Source organism: Trachinotus anak, unplaced genomic scaffold (genome assembly GCF_046630095.1).
Source record: "Trachinotus anak isolate AG129_WGS33_773 ecotype Australia unplaced genomic scaffold, CSIRO_AGI_Tana_v1 ptg000001l, whole genome shotgun sequence".
Classification (NCBI taxonomy): domain Eukaryota; kingdom Metazoa; phylum Chordata; class Actinopteri; order Carangiformes; family Carangidae; genus Trachinotus; species Trachinotus anak.
This window is the reverse complement of record NW_027273852.1, coordinates 3594782-3610007: the sequence shown is the minus strand read 5'-3', so window position 1 is coordinate 3610007 and position 15226 is coordinate 3594782. Positions and strand designations below refer to the sequence as shown.

The 15226-nt window shown below is 38.4% G+C and overlaps 3 protein-coding genes across 3 annotated transcripts; 2 read left to right on the top strand and 1 right to left on the bottom strand.

Annotated features, from left to right (window-relative positions):
* Positions 1 to 4: 4 nt before the first annotated feature.
* LOC139631626 (UDP-glucuronosyltransferase-like) lies at positions 5 to 5542 on the top strand. The gene is made up of 5 exons (XM_071495997.1): positions 5 to 951; positions 2359 to 2490; positions 2729 to 2816; positions 3162 to 3381; positions 4986 to 5542. Exons 1-5 carry the CDS (start codon positions 91 to 93, stop codon positions 5266 to 5268), a joined length of 1584 nt encoding a protein of 527 aa, XP_071352098.1. The 5' UTR covers positions 5 to 90; the 3' UTR covers positions 5269 to 5542.
* Positions 5543 to 9377: 3835 nt separating this feature from the next.
* LOC139632085 (granzyme B-like) lies at positions 9378 to 11748 on the top strand. Its single transcript, XM_071496871.1, has 5 exons — positions 9378 to 9522; positions 9747 to 9894; positions 10128 to 10266; positions 10590 to 10850; positions 11031 to 11748. Exons 1-5 carry the CDS (start codon positions 9471 to 9473, stop codon positions 11181 to 11183), a joined length of 753 nt encoding a protein of 250 aa, XP_071352972.1. The 5' UTR covers positions 9378 to 9470; the 3' UTR covers positions 11184 to 11748.
* Positions 10942 to 15126, bottom strand: rabl3 (RAB, member of RAS oncogene family-like 3). The gene is made up of 8 exons (XM_071496755.1): positions 14978 to 15126; positions 13824 to 13915; positions 13413 to 13542; positions 13207 to 13321; positions 12956 to 13106; positions 12338 to 12409; positions 11750 to 11788; positions 10942 to 11560 (listed from the first exon to the last, which is right to left on the bottom strand). Exons 1-8 carry the CDS (start codon positions 15021 to 15023, stop codon positions 11504 to 11506), a joined length of 702 nt encoding a protein of 233 aa, XP_071352856.1. The 5' UTR covers positions 15024 to 15126; the 3' UTR covers positions 10942 to 11503.
* Positions 15127 to 15226: the final 100 nt, after the last annotated feature.

Below are 15226 nucleotides of genomic sequence, written 5' to 3'. Positions count from 1 at the left end.
ACCCACACATGCACACACATAAATGCACCTCTTAAAGACAGGCACCACTAGCTCTTACAACAAGTCGGCTTGCACAACTAAGAGGAGGCAATGAGCAGTGGGGTGTGGTTTCCTACTCTGGGACTGGTGGTCTGGATGTGCTGCCTCAGTCTGGGGCCCGTTCAGGGGGGGAAGGTGCTAGTTATCCCTGTGGACGGGAGCCACTGGCTTAGCATGAAGATACTGGTGAAGGAGCTCGACCGCAGGGGCCATGAGGTCTTGGTGTTGGTGCCAGAAACCAGCCTTTTGATCCACAGCTCAGAGAGTTTCAAGACTGAGATTTACTCAGTGTCATACACCAAAACAGAGCTTGATGGAAAATTCAGCCAACTGAAGGATGGAGTGTTCCTCGAGCCACCAGGAATCAAAGATTTGTTTGTCAATGTGGAGCGTTTGGTAAACTTTACTTCAATGCAGGTGAAAGGTTGTGAGAGTCTGCTTAACAACCAGCCTCTAATGAGTCAACTGAGGGGAGGGGACTTCGAACTTGTGCTTACGGACCCCTTCCTTCCCTGCGGCTCCATCCTGGCTCATGAGTTCTCCATTCCAGCCGTTTATTTCCTGCGGGGACTTCCATGTCAGCTGGATATGAAGGCGAACCACTGCCCCTCTCCTCCTTCCTATGTTCCTGTGTTTTTCTCTGACAATACAGACACTATGACCTTCCCACAGAGAGTCAAAAACCTGGTCATGTCTTTTGTGGAGTCCTATATGTGCAGAGTAATCTATGGCCACTTTGATGAATTGGTCAGCAGGTACTTTGGAGACAACATGACCTACAAGGATCTTCTTAGCCATGGTGCTGTCTGGCTTCTCAGATATGATTTTACTTTTGAATGGCCCAGACCTCTCATGCCAAACATGGTTTTAATTGGAGGTATCAACTGTGCAAAGAAAGCTCCTCTGCCAGCGGTGAGTATGTAAAAAATGTATGCCAGAATAAACAAGCATGCATCACATCTAGATTCACTTATGGCAAATCACATATATGTTCTTTGAGCTGAGTCAAACTAAAGCAATCCCCTTAATCTTCGATGTAATGAAAACTACAATGAAAATCAGAAAAGCTCCACCAATTAATAGTTATGTATTAATTAATTACTGATCAAGTGACAGTGCCCACCACGAAAAGGGCCACTCTTAGTGATGGCCCCATGAAGAATAATCATCCGATTCTGTAGTTCTATAAAGCATTTTAGTCCCTTGTAGTTCATTGTTTTGGTTGCACAGCCTGCAAATTTCTGATGTTATCATCCCTGTTTTCAGCTGCAACAGAATAAGCTTAAAGTATGTTAAGCAAAAAATTCTCTGACAGACAAAGTTAGCCGCTAATTATTGAAAACAATGGAGCATCTGGCAGGTGTAAAAAAGTGTAAAAGTAGATATTTTCACTGAAGTTAGCTGAGAAAAAAGTAGAGCTAAAATGTGTTGAAAATGGGATTTGGGACTTGGATTCACCGAGTGGACATCACTCCAAGTGAGTGCTAATTTTGCCCCATGTTTATCTCATATGTAAAAAGGTAACTGCTTTCTAACACACTGGCCAAAATAACTTCATGAGGTGACAATATGTCCACTGAATGTGTCATTTAGCTTCTTACAGACTTCAGGGCCATCAACTAATGTAGGTTTAAATCTTAGATCAATATCATTGTCAATGACGTAAAAGACTGAACATACTTGTTTTGCTTAGGTTTTCCTTATATCTCATATCTCTTTGCAATATGTTTTAAACCAATCAGCAGCTGTTCTGACCACAGTGGGTTTATATGCTCTTCATTTTAGAGACCTGCAAAATATTGCACTGAAAGATAAAAATGTTACAAGAATAATCTTTGATTCTGATTATAAGATCATTATTTTGAGTGCTAATCATGGGTTACCAACCTTTGGCACATAATACTGTGAAAGAACGGGTTTGTCTGCTCTTCTGAAAGATTCAGTGTTAAATCTGAGCCAAGGAAGGCTGATTTCTGGACTACAGCCAGTGTAATCTATGGAACTAAGAAAGGGAGAGGAGCCCTTATTAGCAGGTATCAAGTAGTCTACCAAAGCAAAAGATTTGTTGATACAAGCACAAATTAGATTGTGCTTTTAAGATTACTTACTTGGGTGGATCTTTCCTGAAACCATGTCAATCCAATGAATTCCCTTCGGTATGTTTGAAAATAATGTAGGACAGCAGATAAGATGGAAGTTCTATAATGGCTGGATCTTCAAATACTGAGGTTTGTGCACATTGATCTGTGCCCACTAGATCACCTTACCACACATCCGTGCATTCTACAAACTTTTGTGTTTTCTCCAAAATCCCTGCAGGACTTGAAGGAGTTTGTGGATGGCTCAGGAGACGATGGATTTATTGTCTTTACCCTGGGCTCAATGGTGTCCACCATGCCTGAGGAGAGGGCTAAACAGTTCTTTGATGCTTTTCGGCAAATTCCTCAAAGGGTAACTATTCCCTTCAGATAAAACATTAATATAACCTAAGTTTCTAACTACACAAGCATGGCAAATGTTAACACATGAGCCAGAGACTTTCACACTCAGCATAAAGCCTTAATCGGTCTGAGCTGTGGGACTTTGTCCCCTGCATTGCCTTGTTGTAAACATGCCAAACACTCTATTATTGCAACAAATTGTTTACACATCATGTGTTAAAAATGAAGAGGTATTTTCTATGTTTCAGGTGGTCTGGAGATACAGTGGAGTCACACCTGAGGATGTACCCAAGAACGTCAAGCTTTTGAAGTGGCTACCTCAGAACGACCTCCTAGGTGTGTTTAGTTTTATCCAGACAAATGTTGTGGTGCTATCTGTCACGTCATAAATTATAACAAAGGTTAAAAAATGGTTTGTTACAGGTATTGATATGCATAGTTATTTCAAAACTGATAAGTTGGCAAACTGTAAATATATTAATAAAATAATTGACAGAGCCGACTTTTCTTCAAATGTCACCCCACTAACCCTAACCCTAACCCTAACCCCACTGTTATTCAGTGATAATATTTTATCATTTTCAATTTCAAGATAACATTTGATCATTTAGAAATACTTTTAAGTGATTGTGTTGTATTAGGACCATGGCATTTACCTTGAACTTCAATGTAACTTCTCAGCCCATCCCAAGGCTAAAGTTTTCATCACTCACGGAGGTACCCACGGTATCTACGAGGGTATCTGTAATGCCGTGCCCATGTTGATGTTTCCACTGTTTGGGGACCAGGGAGACAATGTACATCGCTTGGTGGACCGTGGTGTTGCAGAGACGCTCAGTATTTATGATGTGACGACTGAAAAACTATTGACTGCGCTAAATAAGATCATCCATGATAAGAGGTAAGACAACGAGATGTTAATGAAAGAGAACAGTCTCTCAGTTGAGTATGGAAATCATAAAATTCACCATTAAACAAAAAAATACTATCAAGGCAGGTAAACAGGTAAACACCAGGAGGTGGCAAATTTTTCTTCTTATTTGTTAAAAAATGTCTGTCTGTCTATTTGATTATATTTCCAGGATTAGTTGTCAAATACCTGCACACCCACACAGGTATTTTTACACAGGTATGTTGCTTAATTAGATTCCTATCTGCACTGTGTACCTGACAAACACTGCTCCATAGCTCCACTAGTGGTACCTTTACGCATATTTCTGTCCAAACTTGACCTGAGCCCCATACACTGAGTGTAAGCTGAAGCTCTGAGTTTGTGTTACCCTGTTATATTGTTACCATGGGCACAGCTTCCCTGTTTAACACAATAACATGTGTGAGCACCTTTTTAAATGACCGTCAAAAGCCCAACCCGAACCAAAACATCATTTCTAAATTTTTGTCTGAAACCAACCCGACCCAGGTGTGTCCCTCCAGGCTCGGGTCCAGTGTCCACCCTCTATCACGAGTGCAGCACAGAACTTCATCTTCTGATTAATTCATGGAGGTTGGTGACCTCCCAGTATCAGTGTTGGGCAGTAACACGTTACTGAGTAACAAATCACAGAAATAGAATTACTTTCCCCAGTAACGTGAGGTGTAAGGGATTTCAATTTCTAAAACAGTAATAAAATTACTGTTACTAATCCTATCAGCATTGCGTTACCAGAACGCAATTTGCTTTTTGTCCTAGGTAGGCTATCTTATGATGACGTCAATTTGCTGATGACCTGATTAGCACAGATGCACCTCTTGCAGTTGCTAGTTGTCTGAAGTTCAGACTCCGGCAGCTGAGAGCTGGTGAGGGAGCTTCTGACAGAGAAGCGGCCTCCGTGTCCACTACGTCACTCAGCCATGATGAAATGGACTGTTATGCATTTGAGACGGAGTCCAGGGACACGTAGCTACTCGACAGAAAAAGAAGTAATGGACCACTTGAGGTTGAGGAGATTTGAGGCTGAGACTCTGAACAAGTTCTCAAATGTCAAAAACATTGACATGATGTAGCTACAACCTGAGCTACGACCCGAGGAGCGTTTTTTTAGTTTAGGAGGCTTGGTGCTCAGGAACAGGCTGTCTGATCAGAAGTTTGAGAAGCTACTGTGAGATATAATCATGATTTCTCTTCTGAACATCGGGACCTTGTTTAATATGTTGGGGCAGGACCCTAAATATGAAATGTTTCATATTTTTGGAAAATGGAAGTAGTGTAGTATGATGAGTAATGTAACTAATTACTTTTGATATGACTTAATAAGTAAACTGATATGATTACTTTTAAAGGAGTGATAGGCTAAGTAAAAAAGGAACTCATTACTCGTCCTGGGCAACTTGCCCAGCACAGCTCCACCCAGCATCAACATTAGCAGAGGGCTACTCGGCATGAATAAGTGAAAAGGCCTGTGTGGGTGTGCAGCTTTAAAAATCCAGTTATCAAAACCTTTGGTTCTACAAAAAATCACAAACCATTGATCATACTATTAACTTTTTATTTTGACTCCTCCGCAGTTACAAAGAGAAGATAGTGGAGCTGTCTCAGGTACACCTGGACCGTCCCGTTGAGCCTCTGGACCTGGCTGTTTTCTGGACCGAGTTCACCATGAGACACAAAGGAGCTACGCACCTGAGAGTAGCTGCACATGAGTTGAACTGGGTTCAGTACCACAGCCTGGATGTCATTTGCTTTCTTGTCATAATTCTCCTAACTGTTCTGTGGGTGACACTGAAATGCTGCTTGTTCTGCACCCGCAAGTGTTGCAGAAAGGGAACCGCAAAGAGAAAATCAGAGTAATATTTTTAATGCAACATTCTCTAAGGTTTATAAGTTCTGTGAAGAAGTGAATAATGGGGGTTGAAACACTGCAGTTAGATTCCACATTTAAGTACTGTATGTGTGTGTATATGTGTGTATTTATGTGATTTTGTAAAATTTCCCAAAGTGCCATTACTACATAGTCTTAAACATACACAAGATGATGCTGGAAATGATTGACTGAAGACATTTGGAATGAAGACAATTTGGAAAACAATCGTCCAAGTAAATAAATGTTTTAATTAATTGCTCACTGGCTTTAAATATTTTTGGAAGAGGAACTTTAAAGCTTCTCCGGGTAGTGATTGTGGGGATTGTCGGGAAAATGATTTTGCTGGCTACAGTAAAAAAAAAAAAAAAACTGAAGTTTTGGTTATTGTGTGGCTAATTGCTGTGTTTCTTACTTACAACACATGGTCTGATACATTATTCTGCCTCTACAGACTTTTCCTGTAACTTCAGCCAGTGGAACACACCCTTTCACAGCTATACTGGAGCCCTTGGCACAATTACCCTCAGAACAGATAATCACATGTCTGAACTTAAGCCATGAAAGTTGGTGTTTCACTCGCTGCAAAGAGACAAAGAATATCTGCCTTTAACTTGTACCTTAAATTCAAATAGTGCATTTAAATCATCAATTTGTTAGCTACCTAACAACTAGCTAACACAGTGTCTTATTGTTAATACATGTCACATATACAACTACAGGAGTCAGTGGCCTAATCCTTACATTATTGAGTTTAATTAACTGGCTGTGTTAAAGCTGCACTAACAAAAAAGAAGTATTGGAGGCACAATTAGCCGACATATACTGTATGTGACCCCCAAACCCCCACCCGTTCTTCTTGCTTTCCTTTGTTTTGCTTTCTGTTCTTACACTCTTTGAATTTTATCAGTTTTTTTTTTATTTTCATCAAATTGTTTTTAGGCTACAGGCACAGATATGCAGTACATGTACAGATGGATGTAAATGTACAGATATAGATATATATGTGACTTCAAGTGTATGTTTATATTAATGTACTTTAAATGAGTACATTAAGGAATAAGATGACAACCCATACTTCTTCATATCAACATCTTGTGGGATTATTTCCTGAATAATAATCCCCCATTTTTCTGGGGCACTCAGAGTCTGTTACTAGGGAAACAGGGGGCTGGTCATGGTTATTTACAAAGTGATGCAAGACTTTGAACTGGTGACCTTTCAGTCAGTTTTATTTGATACCCTCAGGCTGCTATGGGTTGGCTATCAGCCCAAGCTGTGTAGATTACCAAACAGTCAATTATCCTGCCCTTGAAGAATGGTTATTAAGACACTCTTGGCTTTTTTCCACCTCCTTGACTATAAGGGAAAAAAAAAAGTGAAGCTGTGTGGATGTATTGTCGCTTCACTTCTACCTTTTCAGCCTGCACTCCATCAGTATCGTGGTAGAACTACTAAGAAGGTCTCCAGTCAGTGAGGGAGGAGGAAATTATGTAATATTGGCTCTAACTTGGTTTGTATTCAATGAAACTTAAAATGCAGTCTATCAGAGTAAGATGTGCATGGTGATCTAGAAAACCACAAAACCTCACTGTTAAATGTGCTGGTAGACTGCATGAAGAGACATAAAATATGTTTTTCCAAGTTGTTCCTCATACATCAGAAAGGTTTATTGCTGAATGGATGAAAAATAATTATTATTCATGACACTTTTGGAACAAGACACATAAAAATTCAGGATGATGCCAGAACCCAGTGGAAGTTGGGACCTGCTCTATTTTAATTTGGACTGAAAAACTGTGAATTTTTTTGGTGAATCTCCTTTTCCTGGAGAAACATTATTAAAATGATCACACTTTGTGATACAATTCTCTTCAAATGTCACAGTGCCAGACCTGCCCTGTAAATGTTACACACTTTCAGTATTAACATCACAGCTGCCGGTGGCTCATTGTGATCATTACTGTGGAAATTCCACAGTAAAACAAGAGTTAAGTTCACATATCGGGCAACCCAAAGTGGGATGCAGTAGTTTGAATAATGCTGCCTTCTTACTAACTACTGAATTTATGCCCACCACTGTTTGTTAGGCTGTGGTTTGCACATGCTACAGAAGCTGCAGCTTTTGTTGTGTGGCTTTGCCTCTCTGCCTGCCTTGCAGAGGGTGGACTCATGCTGGTGCAAACCTCATAGTTCTAGTATCAGTATCATGTAAACACTTTCTGTTCTTACAGACGCTATTTATGCGTAAGGTCTTTACCTTACAATATAAATAAAACTGAATTGAACGTGTGTAGAATTTGCATTGTACAAACTGCACAGGTGGCCACTGAAAAAGTCTTAAAAGTTGCTATGTCTGTAAGTTGGATTTCTCTCCTGTTTAATTATACATTGATATATTCTAAATGTTTCCTCTTCACCATAAAACTGAACTTACATTTAACTACACTGCTATATTAAGCGTTGTTCATTTGACATCCAAATATGAGTTCGAACTCATTTACTCAAAATAAAACTACAACCAAATTAACAGAACGTACAGACAACCCAACTAGACAACTAGACAGCCATCTCCTCCAGATGGATGTCGACTGGTGCACTGAAACCAGAACTCTGTGTACAAATCCTCCTAAGATTCCCTGTTTTGTCGATGTCACTTTTATCTGTAAGTTATTGTGTACTGTATATTGTTCTGTTTGACTGCATGTAAGGGCCAAATAACTTTTCCTGAGGGTGCAAAAACATGAGAATTACTTGCATTGAGTTACAAGCCTGAAAGGACAATGAAGCACCAATATGGAAACTCTTACTAACCTTGCTAGCATGTTTTGTAAGTGCTAATTATTTTTACCGCTACTAAAAAAAAAAATGAATGTGAGTTTCTGTGACTCACTTCAGTTGTATTAAGTTCTTCTTCTCAGTGGTGAGCAATAACAGCAAACATCTGCAACTTCACAATAAAAGTCAAATGGACAGATTTTTTTTAACCTGCCTTCACGCCACTGTACCTGGTAACAGAGATCTCTGCACAGACCACTGCAACTTTTGTTACAGCCATAAATACTCAGAAGTTAAACAACTTACCAGATGAGGACTGGATGAATTTCATATGCACACTAAAATGATTCCATCTAGTGCACTGTTTGAGGCTTATCGCCGTCTTATGTTTAATACCTCTAAGGCCATGTTCAAAAAGACACTTGTGTGAAAGGTTAATCAGACATCATTCCTCAAAATTCCTCCAAAGTGTGTGGCCTAGTATTCTGAGGTATATAGAATCCCCACTAGAATTTTGTTTTCAGTAAATGCTTACTTATTGGTTGTGGAATTAAAAAAAAAAACATTAAATATGAAGAATTAATATTAATGGCTTAAATGGACTTCTAATCTACCCCTGAGGACAATTACAGTAAGTCCTGCAAATACCTCCAGCAGATGAGTCCTTAGCTTATCAGAGTGGGTACAGTGCTTAAATAGAATCAGTATGTACAGCCTGGATTTACAACCTGGGTTCAAAAACTGTACTTGTTTGCTAACATGCAAGTCTGTCTTTTGAAAAACGATCAAGTGGCAAGTGAAAATCACAAGGGTTAGAAATTACAGGGTTATTCGTGTGTGTAGTTTAGTGTGTAACGTTCCCATTGTGGTCAATGTGGCCTTGTCACAGTTTTCACTTGACCATTTCCTTCACACCTTAAACACCCTTCCTGTAGAGTAAAGTTATTCAATGGACAAGTTAGAAAAAAAAAAAAAAAAAAAAAAAAAAAACAGTCAAGCACGAGAATAAAAACTGTTGTTATCTAACAGTTCATACAAGCAGTAGATAGGACAATCAGTCAGGACCTAAACCTCTGGTCACAAATCTGATCTTTTCTTATTGTTTGTTTGTTTGTGTTTTGCCGGTAACACAACCATTCCCCACCTAACGGCAGAGTGAGGCGGTGTATAACACAGAGAAGTTACATATTTAGACTCGTGATGATTTAACGTCTGTGTAAGCGAGCCAATTCAGATGACAAGTTGACAGTTTAATCTGCTTTTGTGAAGGGGCCTCACACAACTCCTCTCAGCAAGAATGATTTTGACACTTGCCCACAAAGTTTCCGTTGTGGGTGTTTTAAGTTTGACTACAAAAGTAGCAGGGGGTGCGCACCCCCTCACCAGACTGTTCATCCTTTACTTCTGTACGACCATGATGCGCGCCGTCTGCATTATTCTTGTCTCTCAGCTGTTCTCCCTAACTGGTAAGATGATGAAATTCCTTTCAAAATTATTACTGGGAGAAGTGATTATTAATAATTCTATAATAATGGCGGTTTTTAAGAATCGTTGCTGATTTTTCTTTTACTGGCTACAGAGTAGGTTGCCTCTTTGCTTTTTTCATTCCTTAATTATAAAAATAATTTGGTGTCTGAGGACTTTGTATTTTCTCATCTGCGTATTAATTTACCTTCTCTCCTCATGTAAGGGGCTACTGAGAGTGGCATAGTAGGTGGGAAGGTTTCAAAGCCTCATTCTAGACCCTACATGGCATCCCTCCAGGTTAATGGACAACACTCCTGTGGTGGGATACTTATTCGGGAGGACTTCGTTCTAACTGTAGCACACTGCAAACAGTGAGTTCATTTTGCATCAGTACAAAATCATAGAGCTAATATGTGTGTATGTGTGTGTGTGTTTAACCTAAAATTTAGAACAAGACCAAATGGAATTTGCTTTTTATATGGTGATTTGAAGTTTTCAAACATATTTATATTAGACTTTATCATCAATGTTTTTAGTCTCTTTTAAAGTGATATGTTTTAAGTATAACTAAATATTTTATATTGTTTGTTCCCTGGTTTGTCAGAGTTCAGCATATGACAGTGGTATTAGGGGCACATGACATAAGTAAGAAAGAAAAAACTCAGCAATGGATCAACGTGGCTGAATACTATCCACATCCACAATTCACTGGAGAACAGGATTATGACATCATGCTACTTAAGGTAAAGTAAAACTGTGTAAAATTTCATATCAAACTTGAGCTTAAAGCTGAAATCTGTTGTTTTTGGTCTACAACGTAGCTGATGCTAGGATTTCCGTTCCATTGTTGTCTTATGTGGAGCTGAAGATGTAATATGTGATTTCACACATTAGCACTGAAGCAGGTGAAGATGCTTTACTTACTATGTTGCTTTATGAGGATATAAACACACACTATCATGTCTGACAGATGGGTAAACTGTTTCATGAAATATATATACTAAAATCACTAATGAGGTAAATACAACTGCTGTGACTTCCTGTTCTGCTCTGTTCTGTTTCACAGTTAAAAAACAATGCCACACTGAACAAGTATGTGAAGCCCATCGGTTTACCTAAGAAAAATGGGAAAATCCCTGCCAATGTTAACTGTGTCGTTGCTGGCTGGGGCAAAACTGGAGTCGGGAAGCCTTCCTCAAAAGTACTGAAGGAAGCCACGGAGAAGATTCAGTTCAGCTTTGAGTGCAAAAAGATATGGCAAGAACCCTTCAATACTGATCATATGATATGCACCAAGTTTAACAAAAAGAAGGGAGGAATTTGCCAGGTAATTAAACAGTATATGAAGTAAACCAGAAAATAAGCAACCAGTCATTACATACAACAAAACGCACCAATAATGCTGCTAACAATAGAAATGTTCACAAACTCTTTTCTTTTATTCATGGAAAAACAAATGTCATCTTTCCACAGACTAAATCAAGTCTTTCTTTTGCCTTTTTCCCAGGGTGATTCCGGCGGACCACTTATCTGCAACAGCAAGCCTCAGGGTCTAACAGCTTTTACTTTGCGAGATGATTGCAATAATCCCAAGTATCCCCATGTCTTCACTAAATTACATTTCTTTCTTCCCTGGATTAAGAAAATCATGCAGGCATAGTGGAATGTTGCATGAGACAATACGCTTTGTTTCCTTTTTACACAATTCCTGTGCAAGTTTTTTCAACTATATACATATTTTTTCTTTATTTTTTAAAACACATTTAAAAAATTCTACCTTTTGTGGCATAGGTTTGAGTCTTTGTAGAAAAGCAGATGAAGACGTGACTGAACAGCAGAAAGGAGAAACAAAAGTATAACAGTGGTGGGCAGAGGGAGGACAGGTATAGAAAGTGTTTCGGTGAGTGTGATGGTTGTGGTGTAAAAGCCCACACACATTAAGGCCAAACCCCAGACCACTGCTGTAGCATTCATGCCTTGTCAGTCATAGTGCAAACTTTTGAAATTGAACCGTTTTCTGTCTGTGAAACCCGTCATCTGCAGAGAAAATGAAACAAATGTGCTGTTTTACAGGAAATGCCTCCCTTAAAATTCAGTCCGCATCAGTCACAATTGAATTCTGATCTTTGCTTGAAAATTTCCTTTTACCAAAATCATTGTGACATTCTGGTTTGTTAATCTTTCTTTTCATGACAGGAATAAAGCCAAATGAAATGTGAAACTCACCTGACTTGGATCTCTTGTGAAATATCTCTTCTCTATTACCTGTTAAGAGATTGGTTGCAATGTTCTGAGTTTATCTTGATACAAAACACACAAAACCACACTGACTGAAAGAGATTCCAACTTGATTCTACACATTAGGTATAACGCAACAATCCAGGAAATTAACAAGAAACTTTAGATGGTTATTATTATGTCACTATTGTAAACTTCAAAATTAGGCCTATGTGGCAAAGTCAAAGTTGTTATTGAATGTTCTACACAGTGATATTCACTTTGACATTCAAGTCACCAACAAAAAATATTGTTCACCCCTTCCCTAAATATAGCACAATAATTTCAACAAGGCATAAAACACCAAATCATCATAAATTAAATAATCACTGCAATTGTCAGATGCTATTCATAGATCAAAGGAGGCCAAATGATTTTTGTCTAAATGCTAAATATCTGATAGTTTTATGCTCCCCTCAGTAAATCCACACCACAAAGATATAACAGCGTATGTATCAACTGTAGGTACTTTATTTACTGTAAAGACGATCAGAAACAGAAAATAACAGCATGTTGTCTCATTTCTGGATTTCTCACCTTGTCAAAGAACCTGCTAAGCTTCACTGCATTTGATGTGCCTGCGGCGAGGTATCTCGGGTTAGTGCAGTCCTTTGAAAACAAAACAGCACATCAGCCACAAACACCTTTCTCAGGTGAACTCTTACAGCTTTATGTGAAGAGCGTGTGCTTGATGACAGCTTTTTGCAAATTGTTCTGTTGGCATGCATTTTTGTCTGCAACATTTTTTCTACATTTGTGATGAAAATTTGGCATGTATTGCTTTCACCCATGGTGTCTTCTTTGAAAATACCACCAGGTGTCACCAAAGTCAGAGATTTTCAAATTATACACAGGGGCTACAGTGTTACTAAAGGGCTCTTTGATTTCCTATTTTTGTGACCAGTTATAATCCAGAGATTTCATTATTTTTCATTTTATTTTTTTATATTTTACTTTTTATTTACATTTTTACTGTCAGTTGATCAACCCAAAAAGGGAATTTCTTTTTTTTTTTTGGAACATTTCTGTAACAGGGACCCTTGAATGTCAAAAAGCTCTTTTTTTAGAGACACAGATGAAGCCAGCAGTGTCACAGACTCCATGACTGAAAGGGCCTTAAGGTCAGAGCTTGTAAGAATGAAAAAGCGAACCTACGAGATTGATCTCCTCTGCATTGAAGTCTTCAGACAGAAAGGCTGTTCGGGTGAGAACTTCATTGCGTTTGGTCTCTGGGATCTGGTCAAACTTGGTGCCAATTAGCAGCAAAGGCACTGGGTTCTCAGCAAACTGCTCTCTATCATAGTCACTGCAGGGAGAAAAAACATGACTGAACTCCCCAGTAACCAACATTTTCAGTGATTTATCAGCATCTTCAGTTTTGAGAACTGTGTTAGTGTGTTACTTACCCATTTGAGACAATGACTCCTGTTGGAGAGGAATCCTTGTTCAAAGCTTCTAGTGACCAGCGGTAAAGATTCTGAGAGGATTTCTTATTTGTCAAATCATGTACCAAGATAATTCCTAAAACAATCGAGAAAATGACAAAACATACCTGAATAACATATCTTGTGATTTCAGGTTGTTTACGTAATTATATGAAATTACCATTTACCATTAACCGAATTGTAGAAGACCGCTCTGGTGCTTTTGACACTGCTGGCACTGCCCACAGATCCTCCTACATCCCAGAGTTCAATGTAGTAGGTCTTCTCCTCTGGGGTTCCCTCCTTATAGTCTTGAACCTGTAGTTGAGTGATTATTTCAATCCTCTATAGCATCTGTAACATTTAAGTGCTGTACTCATTTATATCTAACTTGAATGTGCTGAATGATATATTTGGCTGACTTTAAGCATATATTGTCAAGTCAGTGTAATAAGTGTCTGATATTTATGTTATTATTCCTTTCACCAAGTATGGTTCCAACATTTTCAATCGTTACATATTTAATTTTGTTATTTAGCAGCAGCTTAAGTTTTATCCCAATCAAATTTTGTAAATTAGGAGGTGTCCAGCCTGCTTACCCGTACATCCACAGAGCAACCTACAGTCCATGATGGATTTCCTAAAACCTGATTCTGACATAGAAGATGGACCAAGGAGGATTTGCCCACCCCTGCAAAAAATGCAAGAAATATGGGTAGATGATTGACAATTTTGGTGGGATTAATATATACTATATATAATATATAATAGCTTTCAGTCACATTCACTCTCGATGTAATGGTATGATATTACTCCTACTACTGACTGCAAAACAATGAAGAAGTGGTTCACTTTTACAGTGGCAAGAAAAATATGTGAATGACCTTGTTTTTCAGAATGTATTGGTCATAAAATGTGATCTGATCTCTGATGATTTTAGAATATTTTAGTTAGTTTTGTAAACAAAAAATAAAGTTTCAGTTATTTAACTTTTTTTTTTTTTTGAAAGCCTATTTGTATTTCAGTTAATGATTTTTATTTATTTTTATTTTTTTACACATAGGACTGAACTAATGAATATCTAAACCGAAATCACTCCATAACCCTCCAATCACCTCCAATCTGGTTTCACTGACTGGACACCAGGTTTGACAACTCCTGATGGCAGCTGAAGGGTTCACATACTTTTTCCAACCTTCCCTGAATTTTTGATGGACGCCTACAATGCAGTGATTTTTATTATTCGTTAAAATAACACTCATTATCCATCATTGACGTAGATGAAGATCTGACCATATGTGAAGACAAAATCATATATAAATGAAGATAATTCCAAAGGGTTCACTTACTTTTTCTTACTACTGCATGAGATGATAATAAGCCTCCGTTAACTACTATTTAATTCGGCTGACATGTTTCTATATAATTTCAACTTTGGGGTGGATTCGTCTTATAGTAAGGCTAGTTCTTCCGCGCAGAAGCACTACTTAAATCAGCGGCGACCATGCGGTGAATTACAGGTGCAATGATTACACCTGTAATTCACCGGGATACATGGCAGTTTTGTTGCGTAAGGTATACAGGTTTACAGAGCCAGTGACACAGACAACTGACAAAAGGTTAGGTCCCTTAATTAAAGATCAATGGGGTTGCAAACCGGACAAAATCCATCCAAACCAAAGAAATGTTTTAATAAAATAAGCAAATATCTTTATATAAAGAGTATTAATTGCGAAAATGTCACTTAACTTACCAGAATCTCCTAAAACTAATACTTTGACTCTGTCAAGGGAAGCCATTTTTTTTTTTTTTTTTTTTTTTTTGGTGACAGCAGCGTCCCGGAAGAAAACAGTATAAGTCCCGCCTTCAATGTCTAATCTGATTGGTTCCTACAAATTATCGGTCTGACACAAAGCAGAACCATTGGTTAAAATTTACATCAGTCAACAGTATTTTGTTTCCGTTGGCTATTGAGGGAAAATTTACAGCTCGGCCAATTGAA

Coding starts and splice junctions, on each gene's coding strand:
- LOC139631626 (XM_071495997.1), top strand. CDS start 91: ATGAGCAGTGGGGTGTGGTTTCCTACTCTGGGACTGGTGGTCTGGATG. Junction 952..2,358: donor AGAAAGCTCCTCTGCCAGCG/GTGAGTATGTAA, acceptor AAATCCCTGCAG/GACTTGAAGGAGTTTGTGGA. Junction 2,491..2,728: donor TTCGGCAAATTCCTCAAAGG/GTAACTATTCCC, acceptor TCTATGTTTCAG/GTGGTCTGGAGATACAGTGG.
- LOC139632085 (XM_071496871.1), top strand. CDS start 9,471: ATGATGCGCGCCGTCTGCATTATTCTTGTCTCTCAGCTGTTCTCCCTA. Junction 9,523..9,746: donor TCAGCTGTTCTCCCTAACTG/GTAAGATGATGA, acceptor TCCTCATGTAAG/GGGCTACTGAGAGTGGCATA. Junction 10,267..10,589: donor ATGACATCATGCTACTTAAG/GTAAAGTAAAAC, acceptor TCTGTTTCACAG/TTAAAAAACAATGCCACACT.
- rabl3 (XM_071496755.1), bottom strand. CDS start 15,023: ATGGCTTCCCTTGACAGAGTCAAAGTATTAGTTTTAGGAGATTCTG. Junction 13,916..14,977: donor ATTAGTTTTAGGAGATTCTG/GTAAGTTAAGTG, acceptor CATTTTTTGCAG/GGGTGGGCAAATCCTCCTTG. Junction 11,789..12,337: donor TTAGCAGGTTCTTTGACAAG/GTGAGAAATCCA, acceptor ATCTCTTAACAG/GTAATAGAGAAGAGATATTT.